Consider the following 24532-nt stretch of genomic DNA (forward strand, 5'->3'; position numbering starts at 1 on the left):
CACAGGTGGAGTGCAGTCACATTTTGAGACAGATTTACAATGTTAATGCATCTTTGTACAAGATAATTAGACATTCCCTGACTTTCAACTCACTTGTGTCTGGTGATGGTGTCACTAATATGGGCACTCACTGCAGCAGCTAACAAATATGTCTCTTTTAAGGGACATCGTAGTGCAAAAATGTCATGCTCTGCCAACCATCTCCCTGGCAGCTTCCTGTTTAAAACTAGTAGTCCTCCATGGTTTTTGAATGGGACTTTATGTATGTCTTTAACTCTTTTGCTGGGTTAAACACATAAGGCTTGCTGGCAAACACCCCAGAAGTAGAAGCAAACTTTTCACACGCACAGATTAAGGTTTGTATAACAAGTTGAAAGTAAAATGTTTGGTCGCAAGTGAAAGCCGGTGCGCGCTAGCTTTAAGACTTCAGATATTTGCAAACTGGAAAAAAAACTAGCGCTAAACTGACAGAGGTTCAACCTTCATAGCTAACCCAAAGGTAGTTATGAATATTTTACATTCCAATGTTTTTCACATAGAAGAAAATGTTCTATTTGTTTTTAAATATCTATTTATATCTGACGTATTATTTTGTAAAATATATATCTATACCTATATATCTATATGAATATATACAGTAATAAGTAAATACATACACATATATATATATATATATGAATATTTATTTAAAAATACATAGAACATTTCCCCCAATTTGAAAAACATTGGAATGTAAAATGTTTACAGTTCATACAAAGTAAAACACATTATTTAATATTAAAATGTATTAAAAATGATTTTTCTTATTTTCAGGTATTTGAGTGGAAAGGACTTCAAAGTATATCTACTGTACATATGTATGTTTATACATATAAACATAAATAAATGTGTATACATATGTGTATATATACATTATAGCCCTTTTCCATTCAAAAATCTTGTTATATACTTTTTAACGCTCATACGCCTAGATTTAGAGTTTTGTCGGTAAAAACCCGCGTAGCTAACGCTGCTTTTTTTCCCAGCGCACCCTTCAAACAACGCTGGTATTTAGAGTTGTCTGAGGGGCTGCGTTAGGCTCAAAAAAGGGTGCGTTGAGCCTAATTTAGCTCCACTTCAACCCTCAATACCAGCGTTGCTTACGGTAGCGGTAAGCTGGAAAAAAGTGCTCGTGCACGATATCCCCATAGGAAACAATGGGGCAGTTTGGGCTGAAAAAAACCTAACACCTGCAAAAAAGCAGCGTTCAGCTCCTAACGCAGCCCCATTGTTTCCTATGGGGAAACACTCTCTCAGTCTGCACCTAACATCCTAACATGAACCCCGAGTCTAAATACCCCTAATCTTACACTTATTAACCCCTAATCTGCCGCTCCGGACACCGCCGCAACCTACATTATCCCTATGAACCCCTAATCTGCTGCCCCTAACACTGCCGACCCCTATATTATATTTATTAACCCCTAATCTGCCCCCCCAACGTCGTCGCTACCTTACCTACACTTATTAACCCCTAATCTGCCGACCGGACCTCGCCGCCACTATAATAAATGTATTAACCCCTAAACCGCCGCACTCCCGCCTTGCAAACACTATAATAAATAGTATTAACCCCTAATCTGCCCTCCTAACATCGCCGCCACCTACCTACAATTATTAACCCCTAATCTCCCACCCGCACCGTCGCCGCTACTATAATAAAGTTATTAACCCCTAAACCTAACTCTAACCCTAACCCTAACACCCCCCTAACATAAATATAATTTAAATGAAATGAAATAATATTCCTAAAATTAACTAAATTAATCCTATTTAAAGCTAAATACTTACCTATCAAATAAACCCTAATATAACTACAATATAACTAATAATTACATTGTAGCTATTTTAGGATTTATATTTATTTTACAGGCAACTTTATATTTATTTTAACTAGGTACAATAGCTATTAAATAGTTAATAACTATTTAATAGCTACCTAGTTAAAATAAGTACAAAATTACCTGTAAAATAAATCCTAACCTAAGTTACAAATACACCTAACACTACACTATCATTAAATTAATTAAATAAATTACCTACAATTAGCTAAACTAAAATACAATAAAATAAACTATTCTATAATACAAAAAACAAACACTAAATTACAAAAAATAAAAAAGAATTACAAGAAGTTTAAACTAATTACACCTAATCTAAGCCCCCTAATAAAATAAAAAATGCCCTACCCTTTTCTAAACTACCAAAGTAATCAGCTCTATTACCAGCCCTTAAAAGGGCTTTTTGCGGGGCATTGCCCCAAAGTAATCAGCTCTTTTACCTGAAAATAAAAATACAATACCCCCCCCAACATTACAACCCACCACCCACATACCCCTACTCTAACCCACCCAAACCCCCCTTAAAAAAACCTATCGCTAACCCCCTGAAGATCATCCTACCTTGAGTCGTCTTCACCCATCCAAGCCGAATTCTTCATCCAAGGTGCGCAGAGGAGGTCCTTGATCCGGTAGAAGTCTTCACCCAAGCTGGGCAAGAAGAGGTCCTCCATCCGGTAGAAGTGTTCATCCAGGCGGCGTCTTCAATCTTCATCCATCCGGAGCGGAGCCATCTTCAAAGGAGCCGACGCGGAGCCATCCTTTTCAACCAACGACTTCCCGATGAATGAATATTCCTTTAAGGGACGTCATCCAAGATGGCGTCCCTTCAATTCAGATTGGCTGATAGAATTCTATCAGCCAATCGGAATTAAGGTAGAAAAAATCTGATTGGCTGATGCAATCAGCCAATCTGATTGAAGTTCAATCCAATTGGCTGATCCAATCAGTCAATCGTATTGAACTTGCATTCTTTTGGCTGATCGGAACAGCCAATAGAATGCGAGTTCAATACGATTGGCTGATTGGAGGGGGGGGTATTGTATTTTTATTTTCAGGTAAAAGAGCTGATTACTTTGGGGCAATGCCCCGCAAAAAGCCCTTTTAAGGGCTGGTAATAGAGCTGATTACTTTGGTAGTTTAGAATAGGGTAGGGCATTTTTTTATTTTGGGGGGATTTTTTATTTTATTAGATTAGGTGTAATGAGTTTAAACTTCTTGTAATTCTTTTTTTATTTTTTGTAATTTAGTGTTTGTTTTTTTTTGTATTATAGAATAGTTTATTTTATTGTATTTTAATTTAGCTAATTGTAGGTAATTTATTTAATTAATTTAATGATAGTGTAGTGTTAGGTGTATTTGTAACTTAGGTTAGGATTTATTTTACAGGTAATTTTGTACTTATTTTAACTAGGTAGCTATTAAATAGTTATTAACTATTTAATAGCTATTGTACCTAGTTAAAATAAATACAAAGTTGCCTGTAAAATAAATATAAATCCTAAAATAGCTACAATGTAATTATTAGTTATATTGTAGCTATATTAGGGTTTATTTGATAGGTAAGTATTTAGTTTTAAATAGGATTAATTTAGTTAATTTTAGGAATATTATTTTGTTTCATTTAAATTATATTTATGTTAGGGGGGTGTTAGGGTTAGAGTTAGGTTTAGGGGTTAATAACTTTATTATAGTAGCGGCGACGGTGCGGGCGGGAGATTAGGGGTTAATAATTGTAGGTAGGTGGCGGCGATGTTAGGGAGGTCAGATTATGGGTTAATACTATTTATTATAGTGTTTGCGAGGCGGGAGTGCGGCGGTTTAGGGGTTAATACATTTATTATAGTGGCGACGAGGTCCGGTCAGCATATAATAAGTGTAGTTAGGTAGCGGCGACGTTGGGGGGGGGGGGCAGATTAGGGGTTAATAAATATAATATAGGGGTCAGCGATGTTAGGGGCAGCAGATTAGGGGTTTATAGCTATAATGTAGGTGGCGGCGGTGTCCGGTCGGCAGATTAGGGGTTAAAATTTTTTATTATAGTGGCGGCGATGTGGGGGGGCCTCGGTTTAGGGGTACTTTATAGCACAGTAGTTAAGAGCTTTATATTCACGCGTTAGCCCATAAAGCTCTTAACTACTGACTTTTTTTGTCGGTAGGAGTCTTGTCGGTAGAGGGTCTACCGCTCACTTCTTCCAAGACTAAAAATACCGGCGTTAGGCAGATCCCATTGAAAAGATAGGATACGCAATTGGCGTAAGGGGATCTGCGGTAGGCTGGAGTCGCGGTGAGGAAGTTAGCGGTAGACCCTTTCCTGCCTGACTCTAAATACCAGCGGGCGGAAAAAAGCAGCGTTAGGACCCCTTAACGCTGCTTTTGACGGCTAACGCCAAACTCTAAATCTAGGTGATAGCTTTTTAAAAAAAAAATATATATATTTATATGAATATTTTTACTTAGATAGTTTATATGTGAGTGTAACACTTTTTATTTTAATGTATTTATGTTGTGTTTAATACAACTTTTTTTAGCCCAAACCCTTTACGCGAGCGCTTGTGTGACCGCATTTATTTTCTACTTGTAATACAAGCGTACTAACATTAGCGCACCACTTGTAATCTAGCCCATAGTTCCAGAGTGAGTAGTGCAAAAAAAATGCATGCTCTATTGAATTAGAGTGTGTCATTTTTACACTACAATGTCCCTTTATTGCATTCACTAATATAGTTTCTGATTGGCTTATTGAGCAGTTAGCTTAACAGACCATGTTATAAATAAAGTGATAATGATTGTATTTTATAAAGTTTTCACTCTTCTCACTCACGCAAGGTGTCCCTCCAACTGAAGGCACATACTTAAAGGGACATTATACACTAGATTTTTGTTTGCATAAATGTTTTGTAGATCATCCATTTATATAGCCCATACAGGTTTTTTTTTAGTTTTTTTTTAAAAAAATGAATAGTTTTGCTTATTTCTAAATAACATTGTGCTGATTTTCAGACTCCTAACCAAGCCCCAAAGTTTTAGAAGAATACTGATGTATACCTACTCCAGCTTGCTCCTGTTTGTGTAAAGGGTTTTTTCATATGCAGAGAAAGGGGGAGGGGAGAGTGTGTGCTCTTTTTGCTATAGAAACGCTTTCACTGGGTGTCCCAGTCAACGTATTTAAAAGTGCTAAAAGGTTTTATACTGGATTTTTATATCAGTATCTGTGCATATTATTCTTTATAGTAGTGTCTATTACATGTAGTTATATGAAAATTGGTGTATACTGTCCCTTTAATGAACCATACCAAGCTTTGTCTTTGTTTCCATATCTTAGGTTCTCGCTGTTAACATTCTTGGACGGTTTTTGCTCAGTAATGATAAAAATATCAGGTACAATCTTGTCTTGTGACTCTCTTGTCATTTCACATCATCATACCTTCTTTCCATATTTAAATGGACACTCTATTTTTTGGGGGGTTTAAAAAGATAGATAACACTTTTACTTCCCATTCCTAGCTTTGCATAACCAACATTGTTATATTAATATACTTTATAACCTCTAAAATGTCCTGTTTCTAAGCCCTCAGGCCGCCTCTCATCTCAGTGCTTAGTTTTTTTTTAGCGTTTTGCAATTGTGCACTACAACCAGACAGTGCTGCCATATAGATAACATTCGGCTAGATTACGAGTTGTGCGTTAGGACCTCTTAACGCTGCTTTTTAAACCTAACGCTGCTTTTTAACGCCCACTGGTATTACGAGTCTTGCAGGTACAGGTGTACCGCTCACTTTTTTGGCCAGATTTGGAAATACCGCAAATCCACTTACCTAAACTGCGTATCCTATTTTTTCAATGGGACTTGCATAGCGCCGGTATTACGAGTCTGCCGGTACACCCTCTCCTGTCAAGACTGGTACTGCATTTTAAAGTCAGTAGTTAAGAGTTTTACACTATAAAAACAACAAAGGATAAGAGTGCGCTAAAAAAGCTCCACCACTAATTAATATATATAAAAATGTATAATAAATAAACAACACTATATCACAATAGTCTTATCAAAAATTCATGCGATTGATAATTTTAAAGTTTTTTAAAAGTATATATTTATTACCAACATACTAAAACCAAATTGAAATAATACTCAAGGATAAAATAAGGTGCACCTTATAATGTTACATAAACATTCATATACATATTATAAAAACTAATAATTCATAGATGTAATCTCATAGAATTGATGTTACTGCTTATAAAAACTTTCTAGGATGTCCAAAAATATATGTATCTTTGCGACCCCAAATTTCAGGAGTGATATATATTCAAAATTGTCTCTACACCCGCATAGTGTCAAACAGATGGAGTCCTTATAATCAGCGTATTGTGGATCTTTAATTAATCCCAAGTATCATATAGTTCACTTTGTAATGTTTATCAAATAGCATCTTAGTGGCAAAAATGTTTCAGTATTCAATATATATATATATATATATAGATATATAGATATCCAAAGCACTCCAGGCTGTGTCTTTACAAACAAAGAATGCTCCTTCCGTAGTCGTTTCCGTATCCAAGTTCAAACGGTATCTGTAAATAGCTGGCCAGCTTTCACAGGTCTGCTCAGACACAGCCTGGAGTGCTTTGGATATCTATATATCACAGTATCGTGCCAAGTAAAGTTTGTATCGATATCTATTGATAGAAGTGGAGCCCTGTTTTGAAAATGTGGACACCGGTAATCTGACCTATCGATTGGCGGATCAGCGTAACACGTGAACGTGACATGCCACAATACTGGTAACGGCTAGCTGAACGCTGAACCTTTGCAAGGAGAGAAAGCAAAGCACGGTCAGAGAAAGGTATTTAAATTTCTACCTTTCGTATTCTGGTGAGTCATTCTTCTTGGGCTTTGATATATTGAATACTGAAACATTTGTGATACTTGGGATTAATTAAAGATCCACAATACGCTGATTATAAGGACTCCATCTGTTTGACACTATGCGGGTGTAGAGACAATTTTTAATATATATATCACTCCTGAAATTCGGGGTCGCAAAGATACATATATTTTTGGAGTATATTTATCCTTGAGTATTATTTCAATTTGGTTTTAGTATGTTGGTAATAAATATATACTTTTAAAAAACTTTAAAATGATCAATCGCATGAATTTTTGATAAGACTATTGTGATATAGTGTTATTTATTTATTATAAATTTTTATATATATTAATTAGTGGTAGAGCTTTTTTAGCGCACTCTTATCGTTTGTTGTTTTTATTACTTTATAGTGTGATTTTTGGGAAATATTACTCTTAAACAGTTGCTTTAACTACCTTTGGGTATTCCCTTTGTTGTAAGAGTTTTACACTACAAAGCTGTAACATAAAACTCATAACTAAAGTGCTAAAAAGTACACTAACACCCATAAACTACCTATTAACCCCTAAACCGAGGCCCTCCTGCATCGCAAACACTAAAATAAAAATTTTAACCCCTAATCTGCCGAACCGGACATCGCCGCCACTATAATAAACATATTAACCCCTAAACCGCCGCACTCCTGCCTCGCAAACATTAGTTAAATATTATTAACCCCTAATCTGCCGTCCCTAACATCGCCGACACCTACCTACATTTATTAACCCCTAATCTGCCGCCCCCAACGTCGCTGCCACTATATTAAAGTTATTAACCCCTAAATCTAAGTCTAACCCTAACACCCCCTAACTTAAATATAATTAAAAGAAATCTAAATAAATATTCCTATCATTAACTAAATAATTAATATTTAAAACTAAATACAGGTAGCCCTCAGTTTACGCCGGGGTTAGGTTCCAGAAGGAATGGTTGTAAATCGAAACTATTGTAAATTGAAACCCAGTTTATAATGTAAGTCAATGGGAAGTGAGGGAGTTAGGTTACAGGCCCCTCTCAAAATTGTCATAAGTAATATTATTTTTAAAGCTTTGAAATTAAGACTTTAAATGCTAAACAGCATTATAAACATAATAAAATAATCCTACAACACAGAATATTTAATTAAACTAAGTTAAATGAACAAAAACATTTGCTAAACAGCATTATAAACCTAATAAAATAATCACACAACACAGACTTTACTTGCATTTTTCTGAAAACAGCTCTTTCTATGCATTCCAAGCTGGACTTATTTATAGACAGGAAGATCTGGTTCCTTTGAAATCTGCTCGATAGCTCAGGTCTGGTTAAAATTATTAATTTCAGCTTGCTTGGCTTGCATATCTTTGGAGCAACACAAGCAGACAGCTCCACCTACTGGCTATTTTAATCAATGCACTGCTTTTCAATACTTTTCAATAGCAATCACATGACTGAAAAAAAAATGTTGTTATTCTGAAATGGCGCAAATTGAACCGTTGTAAACCAAGGGCCACCTGTACTTACCTATAAAATAAACCCTAAGCTAGATACAATATAACTAATAGTTACATTGTATCTATCTTAGGTTTTATTTTTATTTTACAGGCAAGTTTGTATTTATTTTAACTAGGTAGAATAGTTACTAAATAGTTATTAACTATTTACTAACTACCTAGCTAAAATAAATACAAATGTACCTGTAAAATAAAATCTAACCTAAGTTACACTAACACCTAACACTGAACTAACTGTTGCTGAGGAATCAAAATAAACTAATACACTGTTCTCAATGCTGTATGTTCATCTTACTATAAAACTCTTCATGAAGACTCCTCATATTTTCTATGCTTATCCTCAGCTTGTGTTTTCCTATGCAGGGTGCCATCTTGTAACGCACGTTCATTTCAGGCACTGCAGTCACATGACATTTGTGCACGGCAGCTTCTCTCACTGATGTTATAGAAGGCAGTCAAACTGTCAATGCTAATTCACTGTAATGCAAAGCATGCATTACAGTGTATGAGGACAAAGATCTATTTTATATTTGCTATACAGTAATTGCATCTTCTTTTATCAAGCATATTTTATACGTTTTATGTACTGAACATACCCACAGTCTGTGTGTTTCACTGTTTTATGTACTGAACATACCCACAGTCTGTGTGTTTCACTGTTTTATGTACTGAGCATACCCACAGTCTGTGTGTTTCACTGTTTTATGTACTGAACATTCCCACAGTCTGTGTGTTTCACTGTTTTATGTACTGAGCATACCCACAGTCTGTGTGTTTCACTGTTTTATGTACTGAACATACCCACAGTCTGTGTGTTTCACTGTTTTATGTACTGAGCATACCCACAGTCTGTGTGTTTCACTGTTCACTAAGTTCACTAAGTTCAGTTTCAATGGCCCGATGTTCAGGGGCAGAGGGGTTCTCTGCAATATCTGAGGAGAACAGCACCACACTTTTTATGCTATATAAAAAGTTTGGTGCTGTTTGAGAATTAAAATAATATGATTATGAAAACAAAAGTAAATTCCTGGAACACACAGAGAGAAAATTCTCCTCAGATATTGCAGAGAACTGAATAACAGGGAGTTAAAAAAACGGCTTCTAGACTCTCCCCCTCCCCTCTGCCTCTGAACATCGGCGATTGAAACTGAACTTAGTGAACAGTGAAACACACAGACTGTGGGAATGTTCAGTACATAAAACAGTGAAACACACAGACTGTGGGAATGTTCAGTACATAAAACAGTGAAACACACAGACTGTGGGAATGTTCAGTACATAAAACAGTGAAACACACAGACTGTGGGAATGTTCAGTACATAAAACAGTGAAACACACAGACTGTGGGTATGTTCAGTACATAAAACAGTGAAACACACAGACTGTGGGAATGTTCAGTACATAAAACAGTGAAACACACAGACCGTGGGTATGTTCAGTACATAAAACAGTGAAACACACAGACTGTGGGTATGTTCAGTACATAAAACAGTGAAACACACAGACTGTGGGTATGTTCAGTACATAAAACAGTGAAACACACAGACCGTGGGAATGTTCAGTACATAAAACAGTGAAACACACAGACCGTGGGTATGTTCAGTACATAAAACAGTGAAACACACAGACTGTGGGTATGTTCAGTACATAAAACAGTGAAACACACAGACTGTGGGTATGCTCAGTACATAAAACAGTGAAACACACAGACTGTGGGTATGTTCAGTACATAAAACAGTGAAACACACAGACTGTGGGTATGTTCAGTACATAAAACAGTGAAACACACAGACTGTGGGTATGCTCAGTACATAAAACAGTGAAACACACAGACTGTGGGTATGTTCAGTACATAAAACAGTGAAACACACAGACTGTGGGTATGTTCAGTACATAAAACAGTGAAACACACAGACTGTGGGTATGTTCAGTACATAAAACAGTGAAACACACAGACTGTGGGTATGTTCAGTACATAAAACAGTGAAACACACAGACCGTGGGTATGTTCAGTACATAAAACAGTGAAACACACAGACTGTGGGTATGTTCAGTACATAAAACAGTGAAACACACAGACTGTGGGTATGTTCAGTACATAAAACAGTGAAACACACAGACTGTGGGTATGTTCAGTACATAAAACAGTGAAACACACAGACTGTGGGTATGTTCAGTACATAAAACAGTGAAACACACAGACTGTGGGTATGTTCAGTACATAAAACAGTGAAACACACAGACTGTGGGTATGTTCAGTACATAAAACAGTGAAACACACAGACTGTGGGTATGTTCAGTACATAAAACAGTGAAACACACAGACCGTGGGTATGTTCAGTACATAAAACAGTGAAACACACAGACTGTGGGTATGTTCAGTACATAAAACAGTGAAACACACAGACTGTGGGTATGTTCAGTACATAAAACAGTGAAACACACAGACCGTGGGTATGTTCAGTACATAAAACAGTGAAACACACAGACTGTGGGTATGTTCAGTACATAAAACAGTGAAACACACAGACTGTGGGTATGTTCAGTACATAAAACAGTGAAACACACAGACTGTGGGTATGCTCAGTACATAAAACAGTGAAACACACAGACTGTGGGTATGTTCAGTACATAAAACAGTGAAACACACAGACCGTGGGTATGTTCAGTACATAAAACAGTGAAACACACAGACTGTGGGTATGTTCAGTACATAAAACAGTGAAACACACAGACTGTGGGTATGTTCAGTACATAAAACAGTGAAACACACAGACTGTGGGTATGCTCAGTACATAAAACGTATAAAATATGCTTGATAAAAGAAGATGCAATTACTGTATAGCAAATATAAAATAGATCTTTGTCCTCATACACTGTAATGCATGCTTTGCATTACAGTGAATTAGCATTGACAATTTGACTGCCTTCTATAACATCAGTGAGAGAAGCTGCCGTGCACACATGTCATGTGACTGCAGTGCCTGAAATGAACGTGCGTTACAAGATGGCACCCTGCATAGGAAAACACAAGCTGAGGATAAGCATAGAAAATATGAGGAGTCTTCATGAAGAGTTTTATAGTAAAATGAACATACAGCATTGAGAAAAGTGTATTAGTTTATTTTGATTCCTCAGAAAAAGTTTTGAAAATTTTCAGCAGGTGTTAAGTGTCCCTTTAAAGGGACAGTCTAGGCCAAAATAAACTTTCATGATTCAGATGGAGCATGTAATTTTAAACAATTTTCCAATTTACTTTTATCACCAATTTTGCTTTGTTCTCTTGGTATTCTTAGTTGAAAGCTTAACCTAAGAGGTTAATATGCTAATTTCTTAGACCTTGAAGCCCACCTCTTTCAGATTGCATTTTAACAGTTTTTCACCACTAGAGGGTGTTAGTTCACATATTTCATATAGATAACACTGTGCTCGTGCACGTGAAGTAATCTGGGAGCAGGCACTGATTGGCTAGACTGCAAGTCTGTCAAAAGAACTGAAAAAAGGGGCAGTTTGCAGAGGCTTAGATACAAGATAATCACAGAGGTTAAAAGTATATTATTATAACTGTGTTGGTTATGCAAAACTGGGAAATGGGTAATAAAGGGATTATCTATCTTTTAAAACAATAAAAATTCTGGTGTAGACTGTCCCTTTAAGTACAAAAAAACAAACACTAAATTATAGAAAATAATAAACAAATTACAAGATTTTTAAACTAATTACACCTAATCTAATCCCCCTAACAAAATAAAAAAGCCCCCCAAAATAAAAAAGCTCTACCCTACACTAAATTACAAATAGCCCTTAAAAGGGCCTTTTGCGGGGCATTGCCCCAAAGTAATCCGCTCTTTTACCTGTAAAAAAAATTACAAATCCCGCCCCCCCAACATTAAAACCCACCACCCACACAACCAACCCTACTCTAAAACCCACCCAATACCCCCTTAAAAAAAACTAACACTAACACCTTGAAGATCACCTTACCGGGAGAAGTCTTCATCCAAGCCTGCGAAGTGGTCCTCCAGACGGGCAGAAGTCTTCATCCAGACGGCATCTTTTATCTTCATCCATCCAGCACGGAGCGGGTCCATCTTCAAGACATCCGACGAGGAGCATCCTCTTCATCCGACGGCTAAGACTGAATGAAGGTTCCTTTAAATGATGTCATCCAAGATGACGTCCCTTCAATTCCGATTGGCTGATAGAATTCCATCAGCCAATCGGAATTAAGGTAGAAAAAATCCTATTGGCTGATGCAATCAGCCAATAGGATTGAGCTTGCATTCTATTGGCTGATTGGAACAGCCAATAGAATGCCAGCTCAATCCTATTGGCTGAATAGTTATATTGTAGCTAGCTTAGGGTTTATTTTATAGGTAAGTATTTAGTTTTAAATAGGAATAATGTACATACAAAGAGAGAAGCGCTCTACCAGGAACGAACAACAGCTCAGTGGCTTGTTCTATGGCGATTTACCACCCGGAAGCAGCCGCTTTTAGACCAGTGTGCTTTTCACAGAAGAAAACTTTCCTGAAGTATATCAGTCTGATCCTGCCAAGTAAGGTCAGTCCAGCCCCGAAATACCAGGCAATTCTCCTCTGAACAAGGAACATGACAACCCCAGACGATCGTTTCGGCCTCCTATGGGCCTCGTCAGTGAGGTGCAGCCACATTCCTCTAAGCACACTGGGCAAGGAGTCCACGTCTGGTTTCCCCCATCACCCATAGGGAAACTTCCCCAGGGTCATAATAATTTGCATACAAAGAGAGAAGCGCTCTACCAGGAACGAACAACAGCTCAGTGGCTTGTTCTATGGCGATTTACCACCCGGAAGCAGCCTCTTTTAGACCAGTGTGCTTTTCACAGAAGAAAACTTTCCTGAAGTATATCAGTCTGATCCTGCCAAGTAAGGTCAGTCCAGCCCCGAAATACCAGGCAATTCTCCTCTGAACAAGGAACATGACAACCCCAGACGATCGTTTCGGCCTCCTATGGGCCTCGTCAGTGAGGTGCAGCCACATTCCTCTAAGCACACTGGGCAAGGAGTCCACGTCTGGTTTCCCCCATCACCCATAGGGAGACTTCCACAGGGTCATAATAATTTGCATACAAAGAGAGAAGCGCTCTACCAGGAACGAACAACAGCTCAGTGGCTTGTTCTATGGCGATTTACCACCCGGAAGCAGCCTCTTTTAGACCAGTGTGCTTTTCACAGAAGAAAACTTTCCTGAAGTATATCAGTCTGATCCTGCCAAGTAAGGTCAGTCCAGCCCCGAAATACCAGGCAATTCTCCTCTGAACAAGGAACATGACAACCCCAGACGATCGTTTCGGCCTCCTATGGGCCTCGTCAGTGAGGTGCAGCCACATTCCTCTAAGCACACTGGGCAAGGAGTCCACGTCTGGTTTCCCCCATCACCCATAGGGAATAATGTAGTTACTTATAGGAATTTTTATTTAGATTTATTGTAATTATATTTAAGCTAGGGGGTGTTAGGGTTTAGGGTTAGACTTAGGTTTAGGGGTTAATACATTTAGTATAGTGGCGGCGACGTTGGGGGCGGCAGCTTAGGGGTTAATAAATGTAGGTAGGTGGCGGCGGCAATGTTAGGGCCGGCAGATTAGGGGTTAATAATATTTAACTAATGTTTGCGATGCTGGAGTGCGGCGGTATAGGGGTTAATATGTTTATTATAGTGGCGGCGACGGGGGCGGCAGATTAGGGGTTAATAAGTGTAGGTATGTGGCGGCGACATTGGGGGCAGCAGAGTAGGGGTTAATAAATATAATGTAGTGTTCGGCGATGTTGGGGGCAGCAGATTTGGGGTTCATAAGTATAATGTAGGTGGCGGCGGTGTCCGGAGCGGCAGATTAGGGGTTAATAATTATAATGTAGGTGTCGGCGATGTTGGGGGCGGCAGATTAGGGGTTAATAAGTGTAAGATTAGGGGTGTTTAGACTCGGGGTTCATGTTAGGGTGTTAGGTGTAGACATAAAATGTATTTCCCCATAGGAATCAATGGGGCTGTGTTAAGGAGCTTTACGCTGCTTTTTTGCAGGTGTTAGACTTTTTTTCAGCCTGCTCTCCCCGTTGATTCCTATGGGGAAATCGGGCACGAGCACGTTACACCAGCTCACCGCTAACGTAAGCAGCTCTGGTATTGGAGTGCGGTAATGAGCAAAATTTTGCTCAACGCTCACTTCTTGTCTGGTTTGTAAAAATCCGTAATACCAGCGCTGTCTGTAAGTGAGCGGTGAGAGAAAACTGCTCATTAGCACCGCATAGCCTCTAACGCAAAACTCGCAATCTAGCCGATTGTGTTTACCCCTGTGAAGAATAATGGGTTCACAAGAACCAGTACTAATTGGCTAAAATGTAAAATTGTAAATAACTAAAAAAAAAAAAAAACACTGAGGTAAGGGGTGGTCTGCAGAGGCTTAGATACAGAATATTTATATGAGAAAACAAAGTTGAATCCAGCACAACAATCCAACTGATAAAACCCACCTGGAGTTACTACTAAACTCCCAATGTATCAAATAGAAAAAAAGTATGGAGGGTTTCCAAATATGCCAAAAAATATCTTTAATGAAAAAATTCAACTTATAACAGGGTCAATATGGCGCCACCTGGTGGCGCTATATTGACGATATTTTTGGGAAATGACTGGGTGACGTTGGAGACCTTGAGCTGTTCATTTCAGAGTTGAACAATTCCACATTTAATATTAAGTTTGTTATCCTACAGGTAAGAATTGATTTTTTAGATGTGACAATTTTTAAAGATGGATATGGTTTTAAGACTGATATTTTCAGAAAGGATACCAATAGGAATAATCTATTGTTTTTCAATAGTGCCCATCATCCGTCTCTTATTAAATCATTGCCCAAGAGTCAGATGTTGCGTGTTAAACGCATTGTAACTGAGGAATCTAAAGTTCCCATCAGACTCTCTGAAATGGGGCAACATTTTTTGGAAAGGGAGGTACCCTAGTCATTTAATAACAAACACCATTAAAACAGTATTACCTATGGATAGGGACTCCCTCTTAAAGCCACAACAATCAAAAAGTAAAAAACAAAATAAAAGAATAATGTTTGTGTCAAGACAAAGTCAAGATGTATCCAGGATTATCCGTAAACATTGGGATGTTTTGAATAGGTGTAATCCTAGTGTTGAGGAATTTTGTCAATTTCCAATGCCAGCATATAAGCGAAGTAGAAGTTTGAGAGATACTTTAATAAGAGCTGGCAAGATTTTGTCTCAACATTATATTACCAAGAAAAATTTGGGTTGTTTTCCCTGCCTTGGATGCGGTAATTGTAATTCAATTATCAAAAGCCCATATTTTCTACATCCCCACACTGGCCACAAATAATATAAAGATCATTTTACATGTAACACCAATTCTGTTGTATACATGATTAAGTGTCCATGTGGGCGGGCCTACATTGGGGAGTCCTCTTGGAGGATCCGTGACCGCATCACTGAGCATAAAAGTAACATTAGGTGTAACAGCCCCTGTAGCACATCACTTTATCAGCAGGACACCAAATTAATCAACTTTGATTCCAGATTATAGAGCAGGTCAAAACCCCTAGAAGGGGTGGCAATAGGGATCTATTGCTAAAACAACGTGAGACCTTTAGGATTTTCCATCTAGATACTCTGGAACCAAAGGGAATGAATAGAGAAATTAATTGGTCAGTTTTTTATTAGAAAATATTTTTTCATTGAGGTGTTCTTCTGGTACTGTCTGTTACAATATGCATAGTTAGATGTTTACCATGTTTTCTTTTCCCTTTTATTTCTCTCTTTTTTTTTCTTTTTTATCTAGGTTTTTGATTATTATTTTACCTATAAACAAGTAACAAGCTGAAGAAATCCTTAGGTCCTATTGGTGTTGATATCTAATATGTCCTTAAATTTAAAGTGTTTTTTTCTTGCTATATATGTTAAGCATCAAATATAGTTGGGGATAATGTGTGTTTAAGTTCACTTATGTATTGTACTAGAGTTTGGTGACATGTTCTGGAGGCTCCATAGCTGTTGATTTGCCTGTAAAAATTCACTAGATGGCGCAATTTGATATAGTAGAAGCTTTATCTATAGAATGTAAGGGTTAAGTCCCAGGGCCCTATTTAAACAGGTGAATCTGTTCAGTTTTTTAACACATGATTAAGGGGCATGCGCCCGAAAACGTTGTGCTTCTTCTGACCCTGGTATGAGTTGAATTTTTTCATTAAAGATATTTTTGGCATATTTGGAAACCCTCCATACTTTTTTTTTCTACATAATATTTATATACCAGTGTTTGTAGTGCAAAACTGGGGAAATAGTAATAAAGGGATTATCTATGGTTTTAAACAATAACAATATTCAAGTAGACTGTCCCTTCAACTTTATCATACTTCTGTCTCTGTACACTCTCTCACAAGGCGTCTCTTTCAGATATGTTGCTCTTATGTCTCTACAACGCTTGGTACAGTCAGATTATGCAGCAGTGCAGAGACACCGTGCGACGATACTGGAATGTCTTAGACAGACAGACACCTCTGTGAACAGGTATGAATGGCCTCATAACAAATATCAGTCTCCTTCATATGCTTTATATGAATGGCGATTACCCAAGTATCTTCAGAGACCGGTTAGTACCCCTGTATCAAAGTACCTAATAAATCAGACACAAGACACACACTTGATAAGGACTTTTATAAGTAGTTATGATGAAAACATGCAAATTCTCTGTTTGCTTCCTGCAGGAAAGCTCTGGATTTGAGTTTTGCACTTGTTAATGAATTAAACATTCGCGTTATGATGAAGGAGTTCCAGAGATTTCTACTGACTTGCCCACCAGAGCTAAAAGAGCAGTGCACTTCTGGAATATTTCTAAGTGCTGAGAGGTGAGAGAGGAGGCATTGTACAGTGATACTTTATATAAGTGCTGAGAGGTGAGAGAGAGGAGGTATTGTGCAGTGATACTTTATATATAAGTGCTGAGAGGTGAGAGAGAGGAGGCATTGTGCAGTGATACTTTATATAAATGCTGAGAGGTGAGAGAGGAGGCATTGTGCAGTGATACTTTATATATAAGTGCTGAGAGGTGAGAGAGGAGGCATTGTACAGTGATACTTTATATAAGTGCTGAGAGGTGAGAGAGAGGAGGCATTGTGCAGTGATACTTTATATATAAGTGCTGAGAGGTGAGAGAGAGGAGGTATTGTGCAGTGATACTTTATTTATAAGTGCTGAGAGGTGAGAGAGAGGAGGCATTGTGCAGTGATACTTTATATAAATGCTGAGAGGTGAGAGAGAGGAGGCATTGTACAGTGATACTTTATATAAGTGCTGAGAGGTGAGAGAGAGGAGGTATTGTGCAGTGATACTTTATATATAAGTGCTGAGAGGTGAGAGAGAGGAGGCATTGTGCAGTGATACTTTATATATAAGTGCTGAGAGGTGAGAGAGAGGAGGCATTGCGCAGTGATACTTTATATATGAGTGCTGAGAGGTGAGAGAGGAGGTATTGTGCAGTGATACTTTATATAAATGCTGAGAGGTGAGAGAGAGGAGGCATTGTACAGTGATACTTTATATAAGTGCTGAGAGGTGAGAGAGAGGAGGCATTGTGCAGTGATACTTTATATAAATGCTGAGAGGTGAGAGAGAGGAGGCATTGTACAGTGATACTTTATATAAGTGCTGAGAGGTGAGAGAGAGGAGGCATTGCGCAGTGATACTTTATATATGAGTGCTGAGAGGTGAGAGAGGAGGCATTGTGCAGTGATACTTTATATAAATGCTGAGAGGTGAGAGAGAGGAGGCATTGTACAGTGATACTTTATATAAATGCTGAGAGGTGAGAGAGAGGAGGTATTGTGCAGTGATACTTTATATATAAGTGCTGAGAGGTGAGAGAGAGGAGGCATTGTGCAGTGATACTTTATATAAGTGCTGAGAGGTGAGAGAGAGGAGGCATTGTGCAGTGATACTTTATATAAGTGCTGAGAGGTGAGAGAGAGGAGGCATTGTGCAGTGATACTTTATATAAGTGCTGAGAGGTGAGAGAGGAGGCATTGTACAGTGATACTTTATATAAGTGCTGAGAGGTGAGAGAGAGGAGGCATTGTGCAGTGATACTTTATATAAGTGCTGAGAGGTGAGAGAGAGGAGACATTGTGTAGTGATACTTTATATAAGTGCTGAGAGGTGAGAGAGGAGGCATTGTGCAGTGATACTTTATATAAATGCTGAGAGGTGAGAGAGGAGGCATTGTACAGTGATACTTTATATAAGTGCTGAGAGGTGAGAGAGAGGAGGCATTGTGCAGTGATACTTTATATAAGTGCTGAGAGGTGAGAGAGAGGAGACATTGTGTAGTGATACTTTATATAAGTGCTGAGAGGTGAGAGAGGAGGCATTGTGCAGTGATACTTTATATATAAGTGCTGAGAGGTGAGAGAGGAGACATTGTGCAGTGATACTTTATATAAATGCTGAGAGGTGAGAGAGGAGGCATTGTACAGTGATACTTTATATAAGTGCTGAGAGGTGAGAGAGAGGAGACATTGTGCAGTGATACTTTATATATAAGTGCTGAGAGGTGAGAGAGGAGACATTGTGCAGTGATACTTTATATAAATGCTGAGAGGTGAGAGAGAGGAGACATCGTGTAGTGATACTTTATATAAGTGCTGAGAGGGGAGAGAGGAGACATTGTGTAGTGATACTTTATATAAGTGCTGAGAGGTGAGAGAGGAGGCATTGTGCAGTGATACTTTATATATAAGTGCTGAGAGGTGAGAGAGAGGAGACATTGTGCAGTGATACTTTATATATAAGTGCTGAGAGGTGAGAGAGAGGAGGTATTGTGCAGTGATACTTTATATGAGTGCTGAGAGGTGAGAGAGGAGGTATTGTACAGTGATACTTTATATAAGTGCTGAGAGGTGAGAGAGAGGAGGTATTGTACAGTGATACTTTATATATAAGTGCTGAGAGGTGAGAGAGGAGGCATTGTGCAGTGATACTTTATATGAGTGCTGAGAGGTGAGAGAGGAGGTATTGTACAGTGATACTTTATATATAAATGCTGAGAGGTGAGAGAGGAGGCATTGTACAGTGATACTTTATATATAAATGCTGAGAGGTGAGAGAGGAGGCATTGTACAGTGATACTTTATATAAGTGCTGAGATGTGAGAGAGAGGAGGCATTGTACAGTGATACTTTATATAAGTGCTGAGATGTGAGAGAGAGGAGGTACTTTATATAAGTGCTGAGAGGTGAGAGAGAGGAGACATTGTGTAGTGATACTTTATATATAAGTGCTGAGATGTGAGAGAGAGGAGACATTGTACAGTGATACTTTATATAAGTGCTGAGAGGTGAGAGAGAGGAGGCATTGTGTAGTGATACTTTATATAAGTGCTGAGATGTGAGAGAGAGGAGACATTGTACAGTGATACTTTATATAAGTGCTGAGAGGTGAGAGAGAGGAGGTATTGTGTAGTGATACTTTATATAAGTGCTGAGAGGTGAGAGAGAGGAGGTATTGTGCTGTGATACTTTATATATAAGTGCTGAGAGGTGAGAGAGAGGAGGTATTGTGCAGTGATACTTTATATGAGTGCTGAGAGGTGAGAGAGGAGGTATTGTACAGTGATACTTTATATAAGTGCTGAGAGGTGAGAGAGAGGAGGTATTGTACAGTGATACTTTATATATAAGTGCTGAGAGGTGAGAGAGAGGAGACATTGTGCAGTGATACTTTATATATAAGTGCTGAGAGGTGAGAGAGAGGAGACATTGTGCAGTGATACTTTATATATAAGTGCTGAGAGGTGAGAGAGAGGAGGTATTGTGCAGTGATACTTTATATGAGTGCTGAGAGGTGAGAGAGGAGGTATTGTACAGTGATACTTTATATAAGTGCTGAGAGGTGAGAGAGAGGAGGTATTGTACAGTGATACTTTATATATAAGTGCTGAGAGGTGAGAGAGGAGGCATTGTGCAGTGATACTTTATATATAAGTGCTGAGAGGTGAGAGAGGAGGCATTGTGCAGTGATACTTTATATATAAGTGCTGAGAGGTGAGAGAGAGGAGACATTGTACAGTGATACTTTATATATAAGTGCTGAGAGGTGAGAGAGGAGGCATTGTACAGTGATACTTTATATAAGTGCTGAGATGTGAGAGAGGAGGCATTGTACAGTGATACTTTATATAAGTGCTGAGAGGTGAGAGAGGAGGCATTGTACAGTGATACTTTATATAAGTGCTGAGATGTGAGAGAGAGGAGGCATTGTACAGTGATACTTTATATAAGTGCTGAGATGTGAGAGAGAGGAGGTACTTTATATAAGTGCTGAGAGGTGAGAGAGAGGAGACATTGTGTAGTGATACTTTATATATAAGTGCTGAGATGTGAGAGAGAGGAGACATTGTACAGTGATACTTTATATAAGTGCTGAGAGGTGAGAGAGAGGAGGCATTGTGTAGTGATACTTTATATAAGTGCTGAGAGGTGAGAGAGAGGAGGCATTGTGCAGTGATACTTTATTTATAAGTGCTGAGAGGTGAGAGAGAGGAGGCATTGTGCAGTGATACTTTATTTATAAGTGCTGAGAGGTGAGAGAGGAGGTATTGTACAGTGATACTTTATATAAGTGCTGAGAGGTGAGAGAGAGGAGGTATTGTGCTGTGATACTTTATATATAAGTGCTGAGAGGTGAGTGAGGAGGCATTGTGCAGTGATACTTTATATATAAGTGCTGAGAGGTGAGAGAGGAGGCATTGTGCAGTAATAATGTATATAAGTGCTGAGAGGGGAGAGAGGAGGCATTGTACAGTGATACTTTATATATGAGTGCTGAGAGGTGAGAGAGGAGGTATTGTACAGTGATACTTTATATGAGTGCTGAGAGGTGAGAGAGGAGGCATTGTGTAGTGATACTTTATATATAAGTGCTGAGAGGTGAGAGAGGAGGCATTGTACAGTGATACTTTATATATGAGTGCTGAGAGGTGAGAGAGGAGGTATTGTACAGTGATACTTTATATAAGTGCTGAGAGGTGAGAGAGAGGAGACATTGTACAGTGATACTTTATATAAATGCTGAGAGGTGAGAGAGAGGAGGTATTGTGTAGTGATACTTTATATAAGTGCTGAGAGGTGAGAGAGAGGAGGCATTGTGCAGTGATACTTTATATATAAGTGCTGAGAGGTGAGAGAGGAGGCATTGTGTAGTGATACTTTATATAAGTGCTGAGAGGTGAGAGAGAGGAGGCATTGTGCAGTGATACTTTATATAAGTGCTGAGAGGTGAGAGAGAGGAGGCATTGTACAGTGATACTTTATATAAATGCTGAGAGCTGAGAGAGGAGGCATTGTGTAGTGATACTTTATATATAAGTGCTGAGAGGTGAGAGAGAGGAGGTATTGTACAGTGATACTTTATATATAAGTGCTGAGAGGTGAGAGAGGAGGTATTGTACAGTGATACTTTATATATAAGTGCTGAGAGGTGAGAGAGAGGAGGTATTGTGCAGTGATACTTTATATATAAGTGCTGAGAGGTGAGAGAGAGGAGGTATTGTGCAGTGATACTTTATATATAAGTGCTGAGAGGTGAGAGAGAGGAGGTATTGTGCAGTGATACTTTATATATAAGTGCTGAGATGTGAGAGAGGAGGCATTGTACAGTGATACTTTATATATAAGTGCTGAGATGTGAGAGAGGAGGCATTGTACAGTGATACTTTATATATAAGTGCTGAGAGGTGAGAGAGGAGGCATTGTGTAGTGATACTTTATATATAAGTGCTGAGAGGTGAGAGAGAGGAGGTATTGTGTAGTGATACTTTATATATAAGTGCTGAGAGGTGAGAGAGGAGGCATTGTACAGTGATACTTTATATAAATGCTGAGAGCTGAGAGAGGAGGCATTGTACAGTGATACTTTATATAAGTGCTGAGAGGTGAGAGAGGAGGTATTGTACAGTGATACTTTATATATAAATGCTGAGAGGTGAGAGAGGAGGCATTGTACAGTGATACTTTATATAAGTGCTGAGATGTGAGAGAGGAGGTATTGTGCAGTGATACTTTATATAAGTGCTTAGAGGTGAGAGAGAGGAGGCATTGTACAGTGATACTTTATATATAAGTGCTGAGAGGTGAGAGAGGAGGCATTGTACAGTGATACTTTATATAAGTGCTGAGAGGTGAGAGAGAGGAGGCATTGTACAGTGATACTTTATATATAAGTGCTGAGAGCTGAGAGAGGAGGCATTGTACAGTGATACTTTATATAAGTGCTGAGAGGTGAGAGAGAGGAGGCATTGTGCAGTGATACTTTATTTATAAGTGCTGAGAGGTGAGAGAGAGGAGGTATTGTACAGTGATACTTTATATAAGTGCTGAGAGGTGAGAGAGAGGAGGCATTGTGCAGTGATACTTTATATATAAGTGCTGAGAGGTGAGAGAGGAGGCATTGTGCAGTGATACTTTATATATAAGTGCTGAGAGGGGAGAGAGGAGGCATTGTGCAGTGATACTTTATATGAGTGCTGAGAGGTGAGAGAGGAGGTATTGTACAGTGATACTTTATATATAAGTGCTGAGAGGTGAGAGAGGAGGCATTGTGCAGTGATACTTTATATATAAGTGCTGAGAGGGGAGAGAGGAGGCATTGTGCAGTGATACTTTATATATAAGTGCTGAGAGGTGAGAGAGGAGGCATTGTGTAGTGATACTTTATATATAAGTGCTGAGAGGTGAGAGAGAGGAGGCATTGTGTAGTGATACTTTATATATAAGTGCTGAGAGGTGAGAGAGGAGGCATTGTGCAGTGATACTTTATATAAGTGCTGAGAGGTGAGAGAGGAGGCATTGTGTAGTGATACTTTATATAAGTGCTGAGAGGTGAGAGAGAGGAGACATTGTGTAGTGATACTTTATATAAATGCTGAGAGCTGAGAGAGGAGGCATTGTGTAGTGATACTTTATATAAGTGCTGAGAGGGGAGAGAGGAGGCATTGTGTAGTGATACTTTATATAAGTGCTGAGAGGTGAGAGAGGAGGCATTGTGTAGTGATACTTTATATAAGTGCTGAGAGGGGAGAGAGGAGGCATTGTGTAGTGATACTTTATATAAGTGCTGAGAGGTGAGAGAGAGGAGGTATTGTGTAGTGATACTTTATATAAGTGCTGAGAGGGGAGAGAGGAGACATTGTGTAGTGATACTTTATATATAAGTGCTGAGATGTGAGAGAGAGGAGACATTGTGTAGTGATACTTTATATAAGTGCTGAGAGGTGAGAGAGAGGAGGCATTGTGTAGTGATACTTTATATAAGTGCTGAGATGTGAGAGAGAGGAGACATTGTGCAGTGATACTTTATATAAGTGCTGAGAGCTGAGAGAGGAGGTATTGTGCAGTGATACTTTATATAAGTGCTTAGAGGTGAGAGAGAGGAGGCATTGTACAGTGATACTTTATATATAAGTGCTGAGAGGGGAGAGAGGAGGCATTGTGCAGTGATACTTTATATAAGTGCTGAGAGGTGAGAGAGACGAGGCATTGTGCAGTGATACTTTATATATAAGTGCTGAGAGGGGAGAGAGGAGGCATTGTGCAGTGATACTTTATATATAAGTGCTGAGAGGGGAGAGAGGAGGCATTGTGCAGTGATACTTTATATATAAGTGCTGAGACGGGAGAGAGGAGGCATTGTGTAGTGATACTTTATATAAATGCTGAGAGCTGAGAGAGGAGGCATTGTGCAGTGATACTTTATATAAGTGCTGAGAGGGGAGAGAGGAGGCATTGTGTAGTGATACTTTATATAAGTGCTGAGAGGGGAGAGAGGAGGCATTGTGTAGTGATACTTTATGTAAGTGCTGAGAGGGGAGAGAGGAGGCATTGTGTAGTGATACTTTATATATAAGTGCTGAGAGGGGAGAGAGGAGACATTGTGTAGTGATACTTTATATATAAGTTCTGAGAGGTGAGAGAGGAGGCATTGTGCAGTGATACTTTATATATAAGTGCTGAGAGGTGAGAGAGGAGGCATTGTGCAGTGATACTTTATATATAAGTGCTGAGAGGTGAGAGAGGAGGCATTGTGTAGTGATACTTTATATATAAGTGCTGAGAGGGGAGAGAGGAGGCATTGTGTAGTGATACTTTATATAAGTGCTGAGAGCTGAGAGAGGAGGCATTGTGCAGTGATAATTTATATAA

At 38.7% G+C, this 24532-nt stretch overlaps 1 protein-coding gene across 3 annotated transcripts in view; it reads left to right on the plus strand.

Moving 5' to 3' along the window:
* Positions 1–24532, plus strand: part of AP1G2 (adaptor related protein complex 1 subunit gamma 2) — a 123690-nt gene that overhangs the window by 20280 nt on the left and 78878 nt on the right. For all 3 annotated transcript variants that reach the window (XM_053702318.1, XM_053702319.1, XM_053702320.1), the window contains exons 11-13: positions 5203–5258; positions 16737–16850; positions 17048–17188. In XM_053702318.1, the coding sequence (XP_053558293.1) occupies positions 5203–5258; positions 16737–16850; positions 17048–17188 (311 nt within the window). The remainder of the gene's footprint in view (positions 1–5202; positions 5259–16736; positions 16851–17047; positions 17189–24532) is intronic.

This window comes from Bombina bombina, chromosome 2 (genome assembly GCF_027579735.1).
Source record: "Bombina bombina isolate aBomBom1 chromosome 2, aBomBom1.pri, whole genome shotgun sequence".
In the NCBI taxonomy this organism is placed as follows: Eukaryota; Metazoa; Chordata; class Amphibia; order Anura; family Bombinatoridae; genus Bombina; species Bombina bombina.